Source organism: Carcharodon carcharias, chromosome 1, assembly GCF_017639515.1.
Source record: "Carcharodon carcharias isolate sCarCar2 chromosome 1, sCarCar2.pri, whole genome shotgun sequence".
In the NCBI taxonomy this organism is placed as follows: domain Eukaryota; kingdom Metazoa; phylum Chordata; class Chondrichthyes; order Lamniformes; family Lamnidae; genus Carcharodon; species Carcharodon carcharias.
This window is the reverse complement of record NC_054467.1, coordinates 181,506,152-181,528,891: the sequence shown is the minus strand read 5'-3', so window position 1 is coordinate 181,528,891 and position 22,740 is coordinate 181,506,152. Positions and strand designations below refer to the sequence as shown.

At 40.6% G+C, this 22,740-nt stretch overlaps 3 protein-coding genes across 4 annotated transcripts in view; 1 reads left to right on the top strand and 2 right to left on the bottom strand.

The window, feature by feature from the left end:
- The window catches only part of itga2.2 (integrin, alpha 2 (CD49B, alpha 2 subunit of VLA-2 receptor), tandem duplicate 2), a 172,538-nt gene extending 167,726 nt beyond the window's left edge, over nt 1-4,812 (top strand). Inside the window, exons 29-30 of the mRNA XM_041187111.1 lie at nt 2,240-2,356; nt 2,916-4,812. Coding sequence (XP_041043045.1) covers nt 2,240-2,356; nt 2,916-3,005 — 207 coding nt within the window. The 3' untranslated portion in view covers nt 3,006-4,812. The remainder of the gene's footprint in view (nt 1-2,239; nt 2,357-2,915) is intronic.
- Nucleotides 4,813-11,104: 6,292 nt separating this feature from the next.
- The window catches only part of LOC121284725 (molybdopterin synthase catalytic subunit), a 49,023-nt gene continuing 37,387 nt past the window's right edge, over nt 11,105-22,740 (bottom strand). The window contains exons 4-5 of the mRNA XM_041200280.1: nt 12,917-13,040; nt 11,105-11,611 (exon numbers count right to left, since the gene is read on the bottom strand). Of these exons, the coding sequence (XP_041056214.1) occupies nt 11,537-11,611; nt 12,917-13,040 (199 nt within the window). The 3' untranslated portion in view covers nt 11,105-11,536. The remainder of the gene's footprint in view (nt 11,612-12,916; nt 13,041-22,740) is intronic.
- Nucleotides 12,924-22,740, bottom strand: part of LOC121284735 (molybdopterin synthase sulfur carrier subunit) — a 57,305-nt gene continuing 47,488 nt past the window's right edge. For both annotated transcript variants that reach the window (XM_041200290.1, XM_041200297.1), the window contains exon 5: nt 12,924-13,040. The gene's annotated coding sequence lies outside the window, so the exon portion shown is untranslated. The remainder of the gene's footprint in view (nt 13,041-22,740) is intronic.

The following is a 22,740-nucleotide window of genomic DNA, read 5'->3' as shown; positions in this document are numbered from 1 at the left end:
CTGGGGGCCAGACTCCGAGTTCTCTGAAGATTTAGCCTGGGGCTGTGAGGGATCCAATATGTTGCCACAAGGAGGCACAACTGAGGATTTGCCGATGGAGAGGCTATGTGCTGACAGGGAAAGACATACACATTTGGCTCTCTTTTTCACATTGCTGCTAGCCAATGGTATAGGCCCAAAATGAGAAGCAAACTTGCACACAAAAGCGAAAAGCATGCTAACTCTCTTTACCCACACATTCGACATATTGGACACACTAGTACATGGATGTACTTCCAAGAGCCAATCACAAAATAACAAATATTATGTTATCCTTACAAAGTTGCAAATAGGTCCTGCCCTTGTGGGCTTCAGGGACCCCTGGTCCCTTCCCAGTTCTATCAGGGACCCCTGATCCCTTCCCCTTTTGTTCTCTATTGACAGGCACAAGGAATCTACCAATGAGCTAAATCCTACAGTCCACCATAGTTCATCAAGTCCCAGACTTCCTCACCAATGTCCTAGCAAATATAAGTTCTCACTTTGGTTCAAGACCAAAGAATTCACCCAGCAGTTCCACTGACAAACTTTGTGACTCTAATTACAGTTCTGCCCAAGCTGTAAAACTTGTATATATAAACATAGTTAAAAGAATTGTAAGTATTAAGACCACTTATTTAGTGTTTCACAAAATAATGGATCGAGTTACGGAATTCAATCTCCAAGGCACCAATAAAAAACCCAAAATAACATTGTGAAGATGTATGTTATTATTTTTGGGAATATGGTGGTATTCTGTAAAGAAAGCTGTGTGTGTTTGTGTGTGTATGTGTGTGTTTGTGATTAATTAAACTGAGGGGTGCAGGGGTTTATAGAGACAGCTTGCCTGTGGGAACTGGGAGATGAAAGGTAAAGGCGCTAGGCGCATGCATTTGTAATGAGAGGCTATGGTAAAGTTGGAATTACAAGAAGTTGGGTTTTAAAAAGTTGCATTAGGTGAAAGGTAAGGACTTGAATTTTCAGCTGCTAAATTTCAAAGGGAGTTTAAGGGATTTTTACAACTTATAATGGTTTCACAATTAAACAAGGAAAGGTTATTAAATTTTATTTGATGCAAAAGTGGAGGCAATAGAAAGACATGAAAAAAATTATATTTTGGAAAAGATGAGTTTGAAGGGGTGCTTGGACAGTGGAGCCGAGGATGAAAGGGGAAAAGAAGATACTTAAGGGAGATGTTTAGTTGAGTTGAGGTTGCTGTGTGGGGGAGATGGCCTGAGGCCAGGTTTGAGCTGAGAAAAGTTGTGAACTTGAAGCAGCCATCCAGTTTCAAGCCAGGAAAATATTTCTTTTCAGAAAGCAGCCTGTTTCTGAACTTCTTTCAGATTTCCAAGGCAAAGTAGAAGAGAGTCAGAAGTCGTGTGGTAAACTTAATTGAAATAGCGGCAATTTTTTGCCTTGGGTAATATTATTGGATTTTTATGATAAAAATCTAAAAGGGAGCTGTTGCTAAGTAGTTTACTATGTGATCTGACCAAATGGGTTTTTTTGGGAATGTTCTGTAAGACTGTTCCAACTGTGTAATTTTATTCTTGTATGTTTAAGTCTTTTTTTCTTGTTAATAAATATTTTAATCTTATAATCTTAAAAGTGTTACTGGGATTCTATGTTTCTAGGATCAGTAATTTCCCCCTCGTTTTCAAAATACAAAAAAACAGCTACAATCAGTAAGACAAGTTTCCCTCTGGGATTTGACTTGCTCAGCGAACAACTTCAGCTGTGGTCGTAACATCATTTAATAAAAATGGAAATCACTGAGCCCGCGGAAATGCCCTTTATGGCATAAACACCCCTATTTTATTAAAACAGCATTTTGACTTGTCTTAAGTAATGCCATAGGAGATCTACTAGTATTATGTAATGTATAGTAATTTGCATAGTTTAAGGCTCTTGTTATCAAATTGTATATCTACCATGAGCACTGATATGGGAGATCCATTTGTTTTATATCAAAAGATAAACACACTAATCCCATGCTCCTGGCAGGGAACAGTGCTTTAAGGGAGTGTAGGGAGGAGGATTAACACTTCTTGTATCACACTTCCTCCAACCCACATTTCCTTCAAGCATGGCTCCTTGCTATAACCAGGAGATTTTTCAAGTTACGCTTAAATCTGCATTTTCTTTTTTTGTTCCAAGTTAATAAGTTTACTAAACTTTTGAATGGCATTAAGATATAACTACTTTTTACTTTAACCTTTAGATCCCAGTTAGAATAACAAAACCAATGGAAATAAAAGTAGTGCCCGTAGGAGTGATTGTGGGGAGCGTAATAGGAGGACTACTTGTACTTCTAGCATTGATTGGTGCCTTGTGGAAAGTAAGTACCTTCTAAGTTTCGTAAACTTAGAACCAAACGATTGATTGAGATGCCAGTGAACATCGCAATCTATTTCTGATAGCTATTTTTGGGTCCTCATAAAATGCACAACAATTCCAGTAGCCACACAATTCTGTAATCGGGTATCCTAATACGTAGCATGCACTTTAAAATTGCATGTAAGTTGGTAACCTACGTGACACGCAGATAATTCCATAGATTGTCTCTTACAATGCTATGTGTGAAAGTGTTTGTTCTTTTTGAATGAACCACAAAATGTTACAGTTCAGATTGAGATCATTTGGCCCATGATGCTTGTGCCAGCTCTCTGAAAAAGGTCTCCTCTTTCCTGCAGCCAACCTCCATACAAATTAGTGAATGTGGAGCTTCTTTCTTGCTCTTCCCAGAGTGGAAGATTTACCCCCCGCCCCCCACAAATTTGACCGTAAATAACAATTTACAACTGGGTGGATTCCATTAGTTGGACACAAGAGGAATTTTGATTTTTAAGCGTATTTGCAATTCTCTGAATTAAATCTTTTTTTTAAAAAAAAAACAGCTGGGATTCTTTAAAAGAAAATACAACAAACTGGAAAAAGATGAAGAGGACAATGAAAACAATGGTGATAATGATGCTGAAGAAGAATAATGAATGATGTTTAATTTCACTGTGAATTTTATTCATTCTGTTTAGCACTTCTCTTTAGTGTGAACAGCTGAATCTGCCTGTTCACAAATGATATAGAATGTCAACTCACCATCAAGTGAATTTAGAGAGATATTCCAGAAAAATATGAATGTTTGGTGCATTCAATGTTTACATTTTATGGGAGTGATATTTCCACTTTTAAAGAAAAGGAAAAGTGCTTGCATTTCTTTGTAAATTGTAGAAATACAGGGCTTTGAAATGTGTTATTTCTAAGAATGCGATTTAATTTGTGTGTTGTCAATTAGGAAGAAAAATGGATAATTCTCCATGTTAGTTTTAAGGGACTTCACCCGTAATCCTTTGGATTTCAGAATAGTTAACATCAATGTTGCATATCAGGCTTAAATTTGACAAACATAACATCAGTGCTCCAGATTTTACAAAATATACCTGATGCTTAAATTAGGTGATACATGGTGAGCAAAATTACATTGATCATTGCTGAATTTTGTTCTATGGTGTCCTTCGTGAAAAAGATAAGAATAATAAAACCTACATTTTAGAATGTTTTAATTTCTACCTGGCATCCACAAGAAAAAGTAAATGGTTACCACAATGCCATGTGATACCTTACCAGTTGCCACTGAGATACTGAGTGCAAATCTCTGCATTTGTGCTGCTGGCAGGAAACCTTGCCCACCGGAGGGCAAATCTCATAGAATTGCATGCAGCCCTCCTGCATTTTTCCAAAGTGTACTGCTGGCAGCACATCAAAAATGATCGCCATTGTCTTCATATGCACACTGGCCAAGTATTGGTCTGATCAAAAACAAGGGCATAACATGTATCCAATAAGCGTGCCTAACACATCACAAACTAGGGAAAGTTAACCCCAGATTTAATGTTGCATTGTAAGTCAAAACATACATTCTATTATTACTTAATATTTTTCTATGTTGTAAGCCAGGTTACAGTAGAATCCGCTTTTATATTACTTGAAAAGATGCCAATTTCTCTGTACTCTGTCACATACTATGTTTCGCTATGTCAAATTTGATCAGAGTAAGAATTCATCTGAAATTGATGTGTCATATTCTAAACTCCAAGTGACAACCTAACCATAGTCATTCCAAGTGATGACAATCACCGTGTGATGAGAATCACCGTGTGATGAGCTTAACCTACAAAAACCAAAACCACGGTGAATGTAAATTTTGGTTCAATGGTACTTTATTATGTAAATAAAACTTTCATAATTTCTTTTGCATGATATTTGTTAAGAAATTGGGATTTTTGTGTATAATTAATTTTTGGGATTAGGTCAAAATAAGAAATCTCTAACAAGTGAAAAGATTCTTCAAGTCTGGTACTGTTTTAAATAATGTGATTAGCAGTTTATGTTTCGTGAGCATTAACTTTTCTGTCTCCAACATTTGAGTTTGTATTTTTATTTTGTGAACAGTGTAAAAAGAACACTGCCAAAAAGCGGTTTTAAAAATGGGCTGAGGACTCTGGTAGTTTATTTGAATCTAATGTAAAAGTCAGTTATGGTGCACTGGTTGGGTCTTTGCTATTTGCACTGGTACATTTTTTTATATATATATATATAATTATTTGAGTTTTCCTGCATTAAGTTTTTAATTAATATTTATTAGGTGGTTTCTTGACCAAACTTTACATTGCTGGTTTTTAAGGTGGATTGAAAATTTAAAGGGTTTTCCCATTTTGCATTAACTCCTTTTTATGTGAAATGTCTCCAACTGCTGTATTTCACAGACTGTATTAAAAAAACATATATAATATTGCACCTACTGTGTATTTTCTTTTACTGCCAGTGCTACTATTGCCATTATAGAACAGTTCGTGAACATAATTTTTCCTGGATTTTTTTCCCCACAGGAGTTGTACGCATCTGTTGCCTTTCATTTTTCTTGATGGGACCTGACAAAACCTTGGAGAGAATTTTCTCCCCGTCAAGGAGGTTGAGCAGGAGTGAGCGCGGGCAGGCACGCAGTCATTTTACGTGGGCCGGCCAATTAAGACCCGCCCAGCGTGACGCGTACCTGGAAGCGCTGAGCGCATCCTGTGTGGGCAGGGGGAGGAGGCTGAGTCAGGGCCTGCACTCTTTCATGCATGCGCGCGAACGAGCGCAGAAATCTCCCTGAGGCACAGAGCTGCCTCAGGGGGATTTGTTTGATTTTTGAAAATTTTAGTAAAGAAAAAAATAAATTAAAGACATGTCCTCTCATGTGACAGTGTCACACGAGCTGGGGCATGTCAATGAATTTTATTTAAAAATTTTATTAAACTTTAAAAACCATCATGAAACTTCGTCCCGCCCGTGGATGAGGTTTAATGAAAAATGCGAAGGCCGCCTGGGCTGTTCGCCTGCCCGCCAACCTTAAAGTTGGACGGGCAGCTCCGTTAAGTATTTCAATTGATATTTAAATGGCCTTAATAGGGCTTTGACAGTTCAGCGGGCGAGCAGCTGACTCGGGTGCGCGTCTGCCGAACTGAAAGTCGGAATGATGCGCAGCGACATAGGGACGCACGCCCAACATCACTGTGCGTCATTTTACACGTCGATGAGCAGGGCCCGCCCCCACTCGCCAATCCGAAGATTCTGGCCCTTGTAATCTGATGGGGATATCCCATTATTTCAGTCATTCAGAAAATAACACTGACCTGGAAAATACTGAAGGATGGTAAAGTTTGCGTGTGTGTGTGTGAGAGAGACAGAGAAAGATAGTGTTTTTGGATTCTGCACTGGAGGATTCTGCACATGGTAGGAAGAATAGAAAAGCAGAATATTTAAAGAAATGTTCAGACACTTGGGTGTACTCGCACAAGGAGTGCAGAAAGCATCCAGGAGCACCAAGCAATTAAGAAGGCAAATAATGCATTGGCCTTTATTGTAAGGGGATTGGAGTACAAGAATAGCTGCAATTGTAGATCGCACTTTGGTGAGACCATGCCTCGAATACTGTGTGCAATCCTAGTCTCCATATCTCAAATCAAATTTCAGTGACATAGAGAGAGAACTAGCCAGGATAAGTTTGAAAGAAAATTGGCGGCTGAGACTAAGGCAAATAGAATGGAAAATTATTATGGATAAACATATTCCATTAAGAAATAAAGGCTGTTTAATCCAATAAGGATTCAGGCATAGATAATAACTATTCTCCTGGAAAGAAGATTGTATCTCCATGAAAATCCCTGTGCCCATTACTCTTTTCACTCTGGTTCAACGGTGAACAGGTAAAAGAAGAAAATCAAAAAAGCTAATGGAATGTTGCATTTTAAGTCTATGCTACAACTATCTAAAGCTTTGACTAGGCAACATGTGGGGAAGAATTTTCCCTTGGGTGAGCGGGGGCGGGGCCCACTCGCCAATACGTAAAATGACGTGCGATGATGTCAGGCGAGCGTCCCAACGTGTCATTTAGATTGTCAGTTTGGCGGGCGCGCAGCCGACTCAGCTGCGCGTCCGCCAAACTGTCGAAGGCCTATTAAGGCCATTAAGAAGGTAATTAAAGTTGTTAAGAATGCTGCCCGTCCAACCTTAAGGTTGGCGGGCAGGCGAAGAGCCCAGGCGGCCTTTGCATTTTGCGTGAAACCTCATCCACGGGCTGGATAAGGTTTCATGAAGGGTTTATTAATTAAATTTTAAAAATTTGAAAAAAAAATGGACAGTTTCACGAGGGGACATGTCCTTAAAATTTTTTTTCACCCTCATTAAATTTTCCAGAACTTAAACTAATCTCCCTGAGGCACCTCCGTACCTCAGGGAGATTTCTGCGCTCTTTCGCGTGCATGTGCACAAAAGACCACAGGCCCCGACTCAGGGAATCCCCCCCATCCACACAGGGAGCGCATAGCGCTTCCAGGTGTGTGTCACACTGGGCGGGCCTTACTTGGCCGGCCCACCTAAAATGGCGGTGCCCTGCTGATGGGGGGCTCCCAACCGCTCGGTCCCACCCACCCGCCCTCGTCTGCCCCCCCGCACAACACCCCCAACAGGGGAAAAATTCAGCCCCTGGAGTACGTTGTCCAGTACTTCGTTCTACTCCTTAGGAAGGATATATTAGTAATGGAGGGAGCGCTAGAAAGACTTCAAAGGTTAAATTAATAGGAAAAATTATACCAAGTGGGCTGAGTTTCGAAGAAGAGTCACATTTAAAACATTAACTCTGCTCCTCTCTCCACAAGTGATGCCAGTCCTGCTGAGCATTTCTAGTATTTTGTTTTTATTACACCAACCAGGATTGAATTCCTTGGAATTTAGAAGATTAAGAGGTGATTTAATCAAATCAAACTTTCCAGATATGACTGAGAACTGATAAGGTGGATACAGAGAAACTATTTCCACCGTTTGAGAATCTAGGGCTATGAAACATAGGCACACATTTTCCGGTCTCCGAATCATCAGAGGTGTGATGTACACGGGAGATACGTGTCAAACCCCTGCGGAAGTCCTGATGCACAGACACGCTTGGGAATTGCCTAGAAAGTTTAAACTTACGATGGTCTGATTCCCTGCTGCCCAGGACCCTCCATGAAAGTCTTGGACCCTGAACTCAGAGTGGACACTTGGGCTAGATACATGGGACTTACATGATACTTACCCAGGAAATGTTAGACAATTAAACAGCTGGGTAACTCAACTGAGCACCGCAATAACCCATCCTATCCCTACCCAGCCTACCACCCAACTACCTCCCGACCTGACCCAACTACCCATCCCTGACCCGGCCATCCCCCACCGGACTCAACCAGATCCGATTATCCCCAAACCACCCCTCCGACCATCTCCAATCGTCTGCCTACCACCCGATCAGATTACCTCCTGACCACCCAACTAGACCCTGACCCAGCTACCCACTCAACCACCCACCCTCATTCGTTAAAACATTTGGACCTTTAAAAACTTAACTGGATACAGCAGCTACTGTCGTAAAAAGGGGCATGTCCTCTTCTTCCGAAACTTTACTGAGCAGGTAGAAGAAATGGGCAGTATTGTCAGGTTGGTAAAAACTTTGCAGTTAGCGGCAATGTGCCCAGCATTGTCACTGATCGGAAGAACGAGGCCCACTAAATAAAAATTAGAGATAGGGCTTCCATATGCTAAGGGTGCTGGAGATTTGAAACCTCCTTTCACAAATGGTAGTCGATGCTTGGTCATTAATTTGTTTAAGTCTGAGATTGACAGATTTCCATAACCAAAGGTATTAGGATATATGAGCAAAGGTAAGTTATTTGATATTAAGTCACAGATCGGCGACAAAACAGACACAAATGGCTAAACTGGCCTGTTCCTATTTTCCTTAGAAGGGATCTCAGTTTGCCATGACAAAGGCATCACTATGCTAGGTCAGCTCCTGGTCAGATTCCACTGTGCACAGCATGGCCTAACTCAAAATTAAATATCTCTAAAGGGCCCAATCATTTAAAAATAAAATCCATTGTCAAGCTGTACCTTCATTTCTTGTCAAGATTCGACCTACATAGCTCCACCGTGTATACAAAACAATTATATATGACAGCATTTAAAAAGGAACAAAGAAGTGGGAAGTTGCTGTCCTCTGTGTTAAACCCAAGCAGTACAAACATGCTTTAGTAGGAGTCTTACATCTCCTGCATTCAGGGTTCTCTATTTGTTACTCTCCATGTCCGTTTCAACTGACACAAAAGGTGGTGTAAATAGGTTAAAGAATATGGGTCTGTAAGTGTTCAGGTGCACTATGTATTTTTTCAAATTCTTTCATAGGATGTGGGTGTCACTGGCAAGGCCAGCATTTGTTGCCCATCTGCAATTGTCCTTGAGAAGGTGGCGGTGAGCCACCTTCTTGAACCACTGCAATCCATCTGGTGTAGGTTCACCCTCAGTGCTGGCAGGAAGGGAGTTCCAGGATTTTGATCCAGTGACAGTGAAGGAACAGTGATATAGTTCCAAGTCAGGATGGTGTATGGTTTGGACGGGAATTTGCAGTTCCCATGTGTCTGCTGCTCTTGGCCCTCTAGGTGGCAGAGGCCAGGTTTGGAAGTTGCTATCAAGGGAGCCTTGATGATTTGCCACAGTGCATCTTGCAGATGGTGCACACTGCTGTCACTGTGCTTCAGTGGCAGAGAGAGTGAATGTTTACGTGGACTTGTCCTGGATGGTGTAGAACTTCTTAACTGTTGTTGGAGCTATACTCATCCAAGGAAGTGAACAGCATTCCATCTTACTCCTGGCTTATGCTTTGTAATGGTGGACACATTTTCGGAGTCAGGAGGTGAGTTACCCATCACAGGATTCAGTTTCTAGTCAATGGCAACCCCCAGGATGTTGATAGTAGGGAATTCAGGGATCGTAATGCCATTGAATGTCAGGGGGAGATGGTTAAATGCTACTTAAATGTTACTTGCCACTTGTCAGAATGTTGTCCAGTTCTGGCTGCATCCAGACACTGACTGTTTCAGTAACTGAGGAGCTACGAATGGTGATGAACATTGTGCAATCATGAGCGAACATACCCACTTCCGATCTTATGGAGGGAAGGTCATCAATGAAGCAACGGTATACCTAACTGTAACCCTCCCATTCAGCACAGTTCATCATCGCTTGCTTTATCTGAATACAGAATAAGTGTCGGTACATGCAATGTTCAGGAATATAGGTTAAACATGCAATATCAGTGATTAATGTGATTTGCTGCAATCTTTAATAAGTGTAGTGAACAAATTAGATTGTTTGTAAAATTGGCCTATGGCAAAATCCATTAATGAAGGGAGTTAAATAAACTCTGGTTAAAAATCAGTTCAAATTTATTGTAACAAGTATTTTGAAAACTATTACCAAAAAAATGGGTCAATATAATCTCTGCTCCATTTAAGTATGCACTTGGGAACTGTACATGTTGAATGAAACCACTAGAGGTCACAATTTCTCTACTTTATAGCAGAGCCTAAATACTGGCGAGGACCTATTTTTACATAAAAGGTGAACTATGTTTAACTCTTTCTAGCTGGGAAAAAAACAAAACAATTATAAGTGATCATTGAAAATAACTGGAATACTAGCCAATTGGCAGCACCAGTTACATTGGGTGAATTCCCATTGAAATTCGCAACCCCCCCCCCCCACCCCCACAAAAGAACATTGCTTTTCTTCCCTTATCTAATAATTTAACTCTCCATGTATGGGTCAAATTGTAGCCCATTCAAAAATTTTTTAAGCAGATTAAGGCCCTGGGGTTCAGTGCTATGAAAACTCCTGTTGCTAACATACTATTTATTGCAGAAATGGAGTTTACAATGATTTTTGGATACTGGCTACCATTATTTTATACTTGAAAAAGTAATTTTTATTTCTGCTTGGTGATGCAGAACATGCCACTGGGCTGAAAAGATCTGGGCCAGGATTTCCCAGTGGGCGAGTGGGGGGCGGGGCCCGCTCGCCGATGCATAAAATGACGTGGGATGACGTCGGGCCGAACTCCCCACGTCACCCCGCCTCATTTCAATTTACAGGTCGGCAGGGACTCAGCAGAATCCGTTGAGCGCTCGCCAACCTGTCAACAGCCAATTGAGGCCATTGACAAAGTAGTTAATTAGTGGACCTACCCATCCAACCTTAATGTTGGCAGGCAGGCCAGGAGCCCTGGCGGGCATTAGAAAAAGCATGAAGCCTCATCCATGGGCAGGATGAGGTTTCATGTAGGGTTTAAAATTTTTAATAAAAGTGTCAATGAAAGTGATGGACATGTCCCAACTCATGTGACAGTGTCACATGAGGGGACATGTCAGGGAAATTTATTTCTTCAGTTTTTAAAAATTTTTCAGACAGGAGCCTATCTCCCTGAGGCAGCACTTAGCCTCAGAGAGATGAGTGCGGTTTTCATGCGCATGCGCGAAAGAATGCACTCTCGGCTCAGGGAATACCCCCCTCCCCACCCACGCAGGAGCACATAGCATTTCCTTGCGGACATCACGCTGGGCGGGCCACCCGACTGGGGGGGGGAAAATTCTGCCCCTGGTAAATATTTCTTACTCTGGGGCAATTCCATATTTTCAACAATTAGTTTTCTTATAATTCTCAATACGCACTGAGAAGTATCCAGTATTATGTTTTTAATTGACAAAACTTAATTCATCTTCAGAATTAAATACAGTTACAAACTGAGGGAGCACGCAACAGCTTTCACATTAAAATTTAGAGTTCCCTTTGATCTGAACATGATTATCTTCAGAATTTAGTTTTGACTAACATTATTGGATATGCTTGTTCAAAAATATATATATATTGATAAGCAGTTAATTTGCACTACCAAGGTCGTAACATGGAAAGACTATACATATTTTTCTGGTCAAGTAGTATAGAATTACAGAGTATGCGTGTCATTAGCCATACTTGTACGTACAAGTATAAGTGCAAAGGCAAATCACCAATTACAATTAATGCATCCATCACTTAATTCCAATTCAAAAGGTTAAATGCTTTGGCAACAGACAGTGTGATGATACTTCTTCAGGGTTACATTGAGTTCTAATTACTTCTGTCTATTTTGTGTCCACTGACATTCTTTATTTTGCTTCCAGGTATATTCTTCCGTATCATAAATCTCCTAAATTAAAAATAAATACAAAATAAATTTTAAAAATGAAAATACCCTATAGCAAACATATGTATGTCTAAATGGCAGTTTGATATTTCTCTATGACAAAGATTTGTAAAAGCTATAATTAAAAAGTATGAAAATTCTAATAACTTGGTGTTCTGACTCTTTAATTAATTGACCCAATCTCATAGAAGTGTGATGGTGTTGTTTCTCCATTCTATTGAGTCATATTTACTGACCAAGTGCATCCCAGCACCATAGCTGAAGGCTGCACACCATACAAGACATGTTGGTCTCAATTTTTCAACTCATTTTCCGAAGAAGCAGAGGCTTGGTCAGTAACCTCACATAGCACATAGGTCATCCAGTGCCACCCTGGTAAGCATGGTGACAGAGTCCAGGGCAGCAGCAGCAGGTGTGAAATAGCAATGGATGATGTTGCTGTCTCTCCCAATGGCACATTTGCATAATTTCACATTCCTAGTCTGATGAATTCACATATGCCAGAAAATAGCCAGGGATGTGCTACGCCCACAGCCTGTGGCTGAACAATCTCAAGAGTGCACAGCCACCACAATTCCAGCAGCTTCTCATTGACAGGCAACTTCCAGCTACAGGCATTGTGGCAAGATGAAGCACAAGATTAGCTATTACAACACAACAAATACAATCTGCTGGGAAAGGGAAGCATTGAGAGAGGGAGCACCAGAATCAGAGATGTGATGCAGTTTCAATTCAAAATTTAGTGACACCTGAATTGAACAGGATGCAAGTCAGTTTTAAGTTGCATGTCTCTGGAAAGTAACTATAGTTGGGGGTAGTGGTATGGCTAACACGCTATTAAATTTGCTGGATAATTATAGAGGATAGAAGTTCACTTTGGGGCATGGGAAGATGGAGGGGAAGTTTTCAAGCATAGAATAAATGATGTAATTAATGGATGTCATCTACAGGACACAGATGAAATGAGTGTTTCTGCAACAGAATCTTCAGCTTTCCCAGAGATGCTTCCCTAACGATGTTTTGGAGCTTTCAGCCCCCCACCCCCAACCTTCAAGAAAGTTGATGAGAAAATTTGGGAAAATATCACGTACTGGAATATGCATTCATAGTTAGTCATACAACAGAAACAAAATCAGGATAATAAGTCAAATGGAAAGGGAATTCAGAAAATAAAGCTTTTAAAAATACTAGCTGAGTGAAGTCAACTTTGACCCAGTGTTCTTTATCCAAGGCCTGCCAATTTGCTAATGCCCGTTTTGCACTATCGGGACAGCTAAAATTTCATCCTCCAGATGTCAAAGCTCATACCTTTTTCCATATTGGGACTGTTGCTTTCAAAGCAGTAATGCAATACTTCACTGCTTCAATAGACTCATTCCTGTGTGGAGAGGAGATGGCAATGATCACACTTGCTTCGGTTATATCAACCACTCTGCAGATTTACAAAGGGAAAAATGGAAACTGAAGCAATTTTTAAATTAACAACAAATTTAAATCCTGAAATAATTGCTCAGAGACACACAATAATACGACAGCTAAATCCAACAAGTCACTGGTGCAATTTTTAAGAGGCTATTTATATAAAGACATAAATTTTCTTGATCATGCTTTCTTTTCCACTAAATTCCTAGCTTCATGCTGTATAGGGCCAGAAAATCTGATGTACTGGTTACCAATTTTCAGGCACTGCCAGTCGCACTGTTGGATTTTCAGTAATTAAATGCACCTCCAACCTCAAAGGTAATCCTGGTGTCCCAGAAAGACCTAGAGTACAGAAGCCATACACAGAAGAAAAACAGACATTGGCTGAAAAAGGATCAAGCTAGATCATTCTCTTAAATGGCACCATATGGGGAGGATCAAAATTTATACAAACTGGGTTCATAAGCAGGCCAAAATGTATCAATGAATAGCATTGAGATGCAAGTCAAAAAAGTAGCCCATGTTAGTATAAAGGAATAAAAAAGGCACTAACACACCTGGTTTAATTATCAACCTGTCAGGGGTTTTATTGTAAATAATGAAACACATTCAGCTAAAGCACCTTGCATTTATATTGCACTGCTGATGTACAGAAAATGTTCCAAGTCGCTTCACAGAGACACACAGAAAAGAATGGATGCTGAGCCCAAAAAGCAGATGTTTGGAGGCATAATCAAAAACTTGGTGGAAGAGATAGGTATCAAGAAGGGTCTCAAAGGAGGAAGGGAAGGTGGAGAAATAGAGGTGCATAGACATGTGCACAATGATGAAGCATATGAACATAAGAACCAGGAGCAGGAGTAGGCAATTCAGCCCCTCAAGCCTGCCTCGCCATTCAATACAATCATGGCTGATCTCATTTCGGCCTCAACTCCAATTTCCCGCCCTCTCCCCATAACCTTTCAACCCACTACTAATTTAAAATCTGTCTATCTCCTGCTTAAATTTATTCAGCATCCCGGTATCCACTGCACTCTGAGGTAGTGAATTCCACAGATTCACGACCCTTTGAGAAAAGTAATTCCTCCTCATCTCTGATTTAAATCTACCACCCCTTAACCTAAAACTACGGCCTCTCATCCTAGAATGCCCCACAAGGGGAAACATCTGCTCCATGTCTACTTTGTCTATCCCCTTTAGCATCTTATATACCTCAATTAGATCTCCTCTCATCCTTCTAAACTCTAGCCAGTGTAGGCCTAAATTGCTCAATCTCTCCTCATAAGACAAGCCCCGCATCTCTGGAATCAATCTAGTGAACCTCCTCTGAACCGCCTCCAATGTAACTACATCCTTCCTCAAGTAAGGGGACAGAAGCTGTGCACAGGACTCCAGTTGCGGTCTCACCAATGCCTTGTACAGTTGCAACAACACTTCTCTATTTTTATACTCTATCCCTTTAGCAATAAATGCCAAAATTCTATTTGCCTTCCTTATTACCTGCTGTACCTGCATACTAGCTTTTAGCAATTCATGCACAAGGACACCCAGATCCCACTGCAATGAAGCATTCTGAAGTTTCTCTCCATTTAAACAATAAGTCGCCTTTTTATTCTTCCAACAAAAATGGATAACCTCACACTTATCCACGTTAAACTCCATCTGCCAAATTTTGGCCCATTCACCTAACCTGTCCATATCCATTTGTAAATTTCTTATTTCTTCATTGCAACTTACCTTCCCACCTATTTTGGTGTCATCTGCAAATATAGCTATAGTACATCTATCCCTAAATGTAAATAGTTGGGGCCCATGGACTGAACCCTGTAGCACCCCACTAGTTACAGCTTGCCATCCAGAAAAAGGCCCATTTATCCCAACTCTCTGCTTTCTGTTGGTTAGCCAATCCTCTATCCAAGCTAATATATTACCCCTAACTCCGCGTGATCTTATTTTGTGTATTAATCTTTTGTGCAGCACCTTATCAAAGGCCTTCTGGAAGTCCAGATATACTACATCTACAGGATCCCCATTATCCACTTTGCTTGTCACATCTTCAAAGAACTCAAGCAAATTAGTCAAACATGATTTACTCTTCATAAAACCATGCTGACTCTGATGGATTGCATTTTGACTTTCCAAATGCCCCATTACTACTTCCTTAATAATGGATTCCAACAATTTCCCAATGACAGACGTTAAACTAACTGGTCTATAGTTTCCTACTTTCTGCTTCCCCCTCCTTTATGGATAAGGATGTTATATTAGCATTTTTCCAATCCACTGGAACCTTTCCAGAATCCAGGGAATTTTGGAATTATAGCCAATGCATCCACTATCTCTGCTGCCACTTTCTTTAAGACCCTGGGATGTAGGCCATCAGAAGAGGAGATGCACAAGAAACCATAGTCAGAGAGAGAGAGCTTGGATGACAGGGGGTTGCAGGATAGAGAAAGTAGGGCAGGCAAGGCAAGGGCGTTCAGGGGAAAGAGGGAAAGGGCACCCAAAATGGAGACTGAAATCGTCAATGATGAGGAGTTGCAAAGGAGGAAAGGATCCTTCCTATCGAGGAGAAATTCATTGTGGGCCTTGGGCGTTGGTAGGCAACAAAGAGATGAGAGGGGTAGAGAAGGTGCCAGAGGAGTAAGGGGAGATGCAAAGGTGTGGTATGGTGATAAGAGCCACATCACTCCATGCACGGTTTGATGAGGGCAATTGGTGGAAAATATAACCAGATGGGAAGTTTCAGTGAATGGCTTGATGTCGCCAACTGTGAGCCAAATTTTAGTCAAAAGTCAAGATGTCACCAAAATTATTGGCAACAAGATTATGAATGACAAGGGTCTTCTTCATAACTGAACAGATGTCCTGGGAAAAACAGAGAGAGGCAGAGTCCAAGCAGACAGGATGAGCAAGATGGATAGGGTTAACAAGGTAGTTAGCAAGGTCAGCAATTGCAAGTTATTGCGTATAAAAAGAAACAAAAAACTTACAAACTAAAAAAAAAACTCATGGCTAAATTACGGCAAAACAGATTGCATTTGGACTGCATTATGTGGGATTTTGTGAACAATAAGACTATCCCAAACAAACACATCTGCAGTAGTTGCCTGATTGAACTGGAGTGCGAGCTGGAGACATTCTGACAGATAAGGGAGGGGGAAGAGTATCTAGACAGCTTGCTCAAGATTTTGGCAGAAAGATGCAGATTCAGAACACGTTTCATGTGATCAACAGAATGAGAGTAAGGGGAACTCAGGTGAGATAGAGAACAAAGAGCCCCCAAAACTAATCCAATTCAACAGGTGCAATGTATTTGCTACAAGCAAAGAGAAGGAAAAAGCCAGCTGGAAGGATAGACAGAATGCAGATCATGGCACCCTGAAGCAGTAGGCTATCCAAAGAGGGGTGGGGGATGGTGAGGAGGAGCAGGAGGGAGACGGAAAGCAGGAAACTGCAGGCCAGTTAGCCTAACATCCATCATAGGGAAAATGCTGGAACCTACTAAGGAGGTTATAACAGAGTACTTAGGAAATCTTAATGTAATCAGGCAGAGTTAACATGGTTTTGTGAAAGGGAAATCATCTTTGACTTATTTTTTTTGAAGAGTTATTTAGGAAATAACAAGCAATATGGATAAAGGGGAACCTGTGGATGTGTTGTGCTTGGTTTTCCAAAATGCTTTTAATAAGGTGCCACATCAAAAATTACAACACAAAATAAGAGCTCATGCTATAGGGCTAACTTATTAACATGGATAGAGGATTGATTAGCTAATAGGATGCAGAGAGTAGAAATAAATGGGTAATTTTCAGGTTGACAAGCTGTAACTAGTGGGGTGCCACAGGGGCCTCAGCTATTTATAATCCATATAATTAACTTGGATAAAGGGACCAAATGTATGGTTGCTAAATTTGCTGATGACACAAAGATAGACAGGAGAGTAACATGTGAGTAAGATATAAAGAATCTGCAAAAGGAAATAGATAGGTTAAATGAGTGGGCCAAAATTTAGCAGATGGAGTATAATGTAGGAAAATGTGAACTTGTCCACGTCAGGAGGAAGAATAGAAAAACAGTATATTGTTTAAATGGAGAGATAATTCAGAACTCTGCGGTACAGTGGGATCTCGGTGTCCTGGTCCACGAATCATAAAACGTTAGTATGTAGGTACAGCAAGTAATCAGGAAGGCAAATGGAATGTTGTAGTTTATGGGAAGAAGAATGGAATATAAAAGTAGAGCTGTCTTGCTACTGTTGTACAGGACTTTCTTGAGAACTCATTTGGAATACTGTGTATAATTTTGGCCTCCTTATTTAAGAAAGGATATAATTGCATTAAAATAAGCTTAGAGAAGGTTCACTCGACTGATTCCTAGGATGAAGCGATCATCCTGAGAGGAAAATTTGGACACGTTGGGCTTGTATCTATTGGAGTTTAGAAGAATGAGAAATGATCTTATTGAAACATACAAGATCTTAAGGAGACTTGATAAGGTGGATGCTGAGAGAATGTTTCCCCTTATGAGGGAGACTAGACTTAGGGACACAGTTTAAAAATAAGGGGTCTCCCATTTAAGGCAGAGGTGAAGAGATTTTTTTCTCTCAGACTCACTAGGCTATGGAATTCTCTTCCCCAGAGAACAGTGGAGCCTGGGTCACTGAACATTTTTAAGGCTGAGTTAGCTAGATTTTTGATTGACAAAGGAGTCAAAGGGTATAAGGGATAAGGGAGGAAAGTAGAGTGGAGGCCACTATCATATCAGCCACGATCTGATTGAATGTCAGAGCAGGGTGGAGAGGCTGAAAGGCCCACTCCTGCTCCTAATTTGTATGTTCATATAGGAAGCGTAATGCGATAATTGTAGGAGATTGAATAGTTAAAACAGCTAGCCTACTTTGTAAAAGGATTGAGAGTCCCACATGGTATGTTGCCTACTTGGTTACAGGGTGAGGAGCATCTCAAACTAACTTGAAAGGTTGTTGGAGTGGGGGGGTGGGCGTTGAGAGAGAGAGGATCTAGTCATTGTGATCCATGTTGGGATCAATAAAATTGGCAAGAGTAGGCAAGAGCTGTTTAGAGAATATCAGCAACTGTCAGGAAGATGTAATAATATTATTGGAATTTATTGGAAAATAGTGGTGTGTGTGTGTGTGGCTTAATTGCATTAAAGGCAGCTGGTCTGGACGCTGTGATGTATCAAAAGATAAACTAGGTTTGAAATGTTAAGTAGGTAAACATGGGGGAAGTTTAGAATGCAAGGTCTAAAAGGACATTTGCATTTTTTTTGAAAACCAGGCTAGATTATTTTCAGGGAAGGAGTGAAATATGTCACCTAGCCAAGTGAAGTTCAGAAACAGCGTGTTTATTTTTCCTAAAGATTACTGGTAAAATTGATACTATAATAATTTTTTATGATCAGGGAGATAAAGTCCAAAGACACAGTGAAACAATGGGAATTTGCATTCAAAGGGGAAAATATGTACAAAGGAGAGAAGGTTGTGTGTAAAGGCAGGCATTTTAAAATCTAACAAGCATGAAAAGCCTTCAGCATCTACATCTAAACTCAAGCTGCTGTCTATAACGAACTGAAGTTAAAGAAACTCACTTTGTATTGGATTGCTCAGGGTATTATGTTTCTTTGCCTGGGTCTTTTAAAATCTGTGTGTTTTACTGTTGCCTTAATGGAGGTGTAACTGGGAGTCAGGTTAGTTAGGGGACTTAGAAGTTATCAAGTAATTTGTAGGCTTATGTACGTGCCTAAAATCATTTCTCTTATTAATAAATGTTTAATCTAGTTTTGTGAAAACTTAAGGCTCAATGGTCTTATTGCTACTGAATTCAAAGCCCGCATCTTAAAACATATAAATTGCAAAAATAGTTGTGGCAGCTGTCTCAAGTTTCCCTCTGGGATTTGAACAACTCAGCATTTACCATCAGCTGTGCCATAACACAACTACTAGCTAAATTAAAGAACAAGACCTCAAGGGTACAACTTGTACATTATTACCCGAAGCATCTGTAATTTGATGTAGGGATAAGCAGATCAGGAAAGTAAAGAAGTAGCTAAAGGGAAAGTGTGAGAAAGGAAGGCTCTATTGCATGGGACAATGGATTGGATACCTTTCTTTCTACTGCCTGCACCCTTGGACTCCCTTATTAATCAGGAATGTTTTAGAACAGGAAGGAACCTTACTGTTACGAAAGGCTCCACCTGAACCGGGCGGGGACCAGGGTCCATGTGAAAAGGATTAATCAAGCAGTCATGAGGACTTTAAACTAGTAAACACAGGGAGGGATCAGGTAGAAAAGATAGAAATAATGGCCCAAAAACAATTGAAAAGGAAGAGAATAGAGAAAAAAATTCAGTAATTGTGCTTTAGGCAAAGGGAAAACTAAAAGGTATCTTTACAGTGCAGAAGGAGGCCACTCGGCCCATTGAGTCTGCACTGGCTCTCTGAAAGAACATTCCACCTAGTTCCACACCCCTGTCTTATCCCCGTAACCTTGCACATTCTCTCTTTTCAGGTAGAAATCCAATTCCCTTTTGAATACCTCAATCGACCCTGCCTCCACCACCCTTTCAGGAAGTTTGTTCCAGACTCTAACCACCCTCTGGGTGAAAAAATATTCCCTCACATTATATTTACTCCTTTTGCCAATTATTTTGAATCAGTGCCCTCCAGTTCTTGATGTCCTCTTGAGTGGGAACCGTTTCTCACTATTTAGAACCATAGAAAAGTTACAGCACAGAAGGAGGCCATTTGGCGCATCTTGTCCATGCCAGCCCAAGGACACCCAGGTGCCTTTTCTAATCCCAACTTCCTGCACCCGGCCCATAGCCCTGCAGCTTACGGCACTTAAGGTGCAGATCCAGGTACTTTTTAAGAGTTTAGAGTTTCTTCCTCTACCACCAACTTGGGCAGCGAATTCCAGACACCCACTACCCTCTGCGTAAAAAAAGTTCTTCCTCATGTCCCCCCTACACTTTCTGCCACTTATCTTGAATCTATGTCCCCTGGTTCTAGAATTCTCCACCAAAGGAAACAATTTTATCCTGTCCACACTATCTATTCCCCTGATAATTTTGTACACCTCAATCAAGTCACCTCTCAGCTTTCTTTGTTCTAAGGAAAATAACCCCAACCTATCCAATCTCTCCTCATAGCTACTATTTACCCTGTTCATACCTCTCAAGATCTTGAATACCTCGATCCCTCTCCAAAGAAAACAGTCCCAACCTCTCCAATCTATCCTCATTCAGTTCTTTATTCTTGGATTCATTCTTGTGAATCTCCTCTGTACTCTCTCCAATGCCTTCACGTCCTTCCTCAAGTATGGCACCCAGAACTGGATAAAGTACTCCAGTTAAGGCCTAACTAGTGTCGTATACAAGTTCAACATGACCTCCTTACTCTTGTACTCAATGCTCCGATTAATAAAGCTTAAGATACTATATGCTTTATTAACTGCTCCCACAACATGCCCTGCCATCTTCAAAGACTTATGTACGTATACACCGAGTTCCCTCTGTACCTGCACCTCCTTTAGAGGCTGTCCCTTTATTTTATACTGTCTCACCATATTTTTCCTGCCAATATGAATCACCTCATACTTCTCTGCATTGAACTTCGTCTGCCACTTGTCTGCCCAATCCACCAACATGTCTATGTCCTTTTGAAGCTGTGATGAAAATATAATAATTTTCATAATGTTTTTCTGGTTTATTGTGAAGTAGGTTTATGGGGGTAAATATAGTTGGGTCTCTGTGTGATTTAATTACATTTTGTAGTCAAGTAGGCTGCAAGCTTTAAATCATCAAAAGAAGCTTGCGGCTTGACATGCTAATGAGTAAACATGGATGCTGGCTTAGCATTTAAGATGTAAAGAGAATTTACATTTTTAGATAAATGAAGAGATTTTGATTCCAAAGGGATCTAAGTCTGTTTACAACTAGCCAGATAAACAAAGCTAAGGAATGTGTTTATTTTTTCCCAAAGGTTACTGACAATATATTGGCAACATGAAAGTTTTTATATTGTGAGGAAGATATAGTTTCAAAGACATATGGAACAATAGAATTTACTTTTTAAAGAGAGGGAAACATATATAAAAGAGAATGAAAGGCTATGTGTCAGAAGGCCATGTAAGATCGAACAGGAGTGTGTGAAATAGCCTTAACATAGCCTCCAGCCATGTGTGCATAAGTCTGCTATATAACAAAACTGAAGTTGGGAAAAAGCCACTTGGAATTCTACTGTCAGATGGGTATTGTGTTAACTTGCTGATTCTATTTTAAATCTAAAATCTGTTTTGGACAGTTGCCTTAAAATGAGTGTGGGATCTAATTGGGAAACTTGTGGAGCATAATTTCAAACCCACAGACATGTTTTGACCTCATGATTGGAACTATAAAATTTAAAAAGATAAGCTGCAATCAGTAGTACACGGCTGGGCAGCAAGGGGTTAATTCAGACATTTAGTGAAAACGCAGTGACTCCTTAAAAGGGTTTGGATATTGACTAACACGATCAAGAAGTCTGATTACCCAATATAATGGTAGAAAGGACATATCATCAATACGCTCAAGGAATTATTCAAACCCCACAGACCCAAGTGCTGTGAATGAAAGCCCAGCCACACAAGACACACCGAGGCAGGCTACACTGTGGGGTGGGGGTTAATCTCAGACATTCCAACATCACAACAGAACTGATGCTATTAAAATAGGACTGGAATTTAAGACATCATCACAGCAGTGAACACAGGGTAACCACCATCATGTAATCTAATTAAGAAATGAAGGAGGCCATTGTCACAACCAAATGGCTCCAGACAACATCCATTCACTCCGGTCACAGAAGGAGAGAAACCTTTCACATAAATATCAGCTCTGGAGCCAGGAATACCTCACCTTGGTGAGATTCATTGTTTTCAATTGTGGAAACAACATCAGCACTGAGTAGGTCTCTCTGGAAGACTTGAAGGATCAAAGAAGGTGCTAAGCACTAACCATCCAGCAGGATGTCCTCAGGAAATGTGTTCATGATATTTCAATAAGGATTATCATAAAAAGAACAAGTGAGAAGGGTTTGGTTTTGCAGTCAAGGGGGGGTCAGGAGTCGTCAACCTGGCTCTCAGGCCCATAGTTAACACTGGACAGACCAGCCGTGTAGGGGATCGCAAGTGTTTTCAGCCATACCATGGTGATAGTGACCGGAAAGGTTTGGGCTGCAGTCAAAAGAAGAGTCGAGTTTGGTCATCTTGACTCAGGCAGACCAGCCGTTTGGGGATTTCAGCCAAATCATAGTGATACTGGTCTGAGGGTTTTATGAAGGTTTGGGGTGAAAACTTGGTGATTTTTTTGCCGGTACTTTGTAACTTGTTTCAGCCATATCTTGGTGATATTGGTCTGAGGGTTTTTTTTTTCTTCAGGACAGCACGTGGTGTTTTGCCTGTGTTTTTGTAAGTTTTAACCGAGCCATAGTGACTTCGTGTCGGGTACTGGGGATAGATTGTTTTAAATTTGGGGTTTTGTACAGTGGGGTTGTGGGTGATTCAATAAAGCAGTTGTGAATTATCAGAAGAAACTTGTCTCGCTGGTCATTCTGTTCAAGCCATACACTTGTGAATCTGGTGTCACAAACTGGAGTGTGAGGAGGGTCTCTGGGGGAGATGTAACTGGGGATCAAGTTAATTAGGAATTTT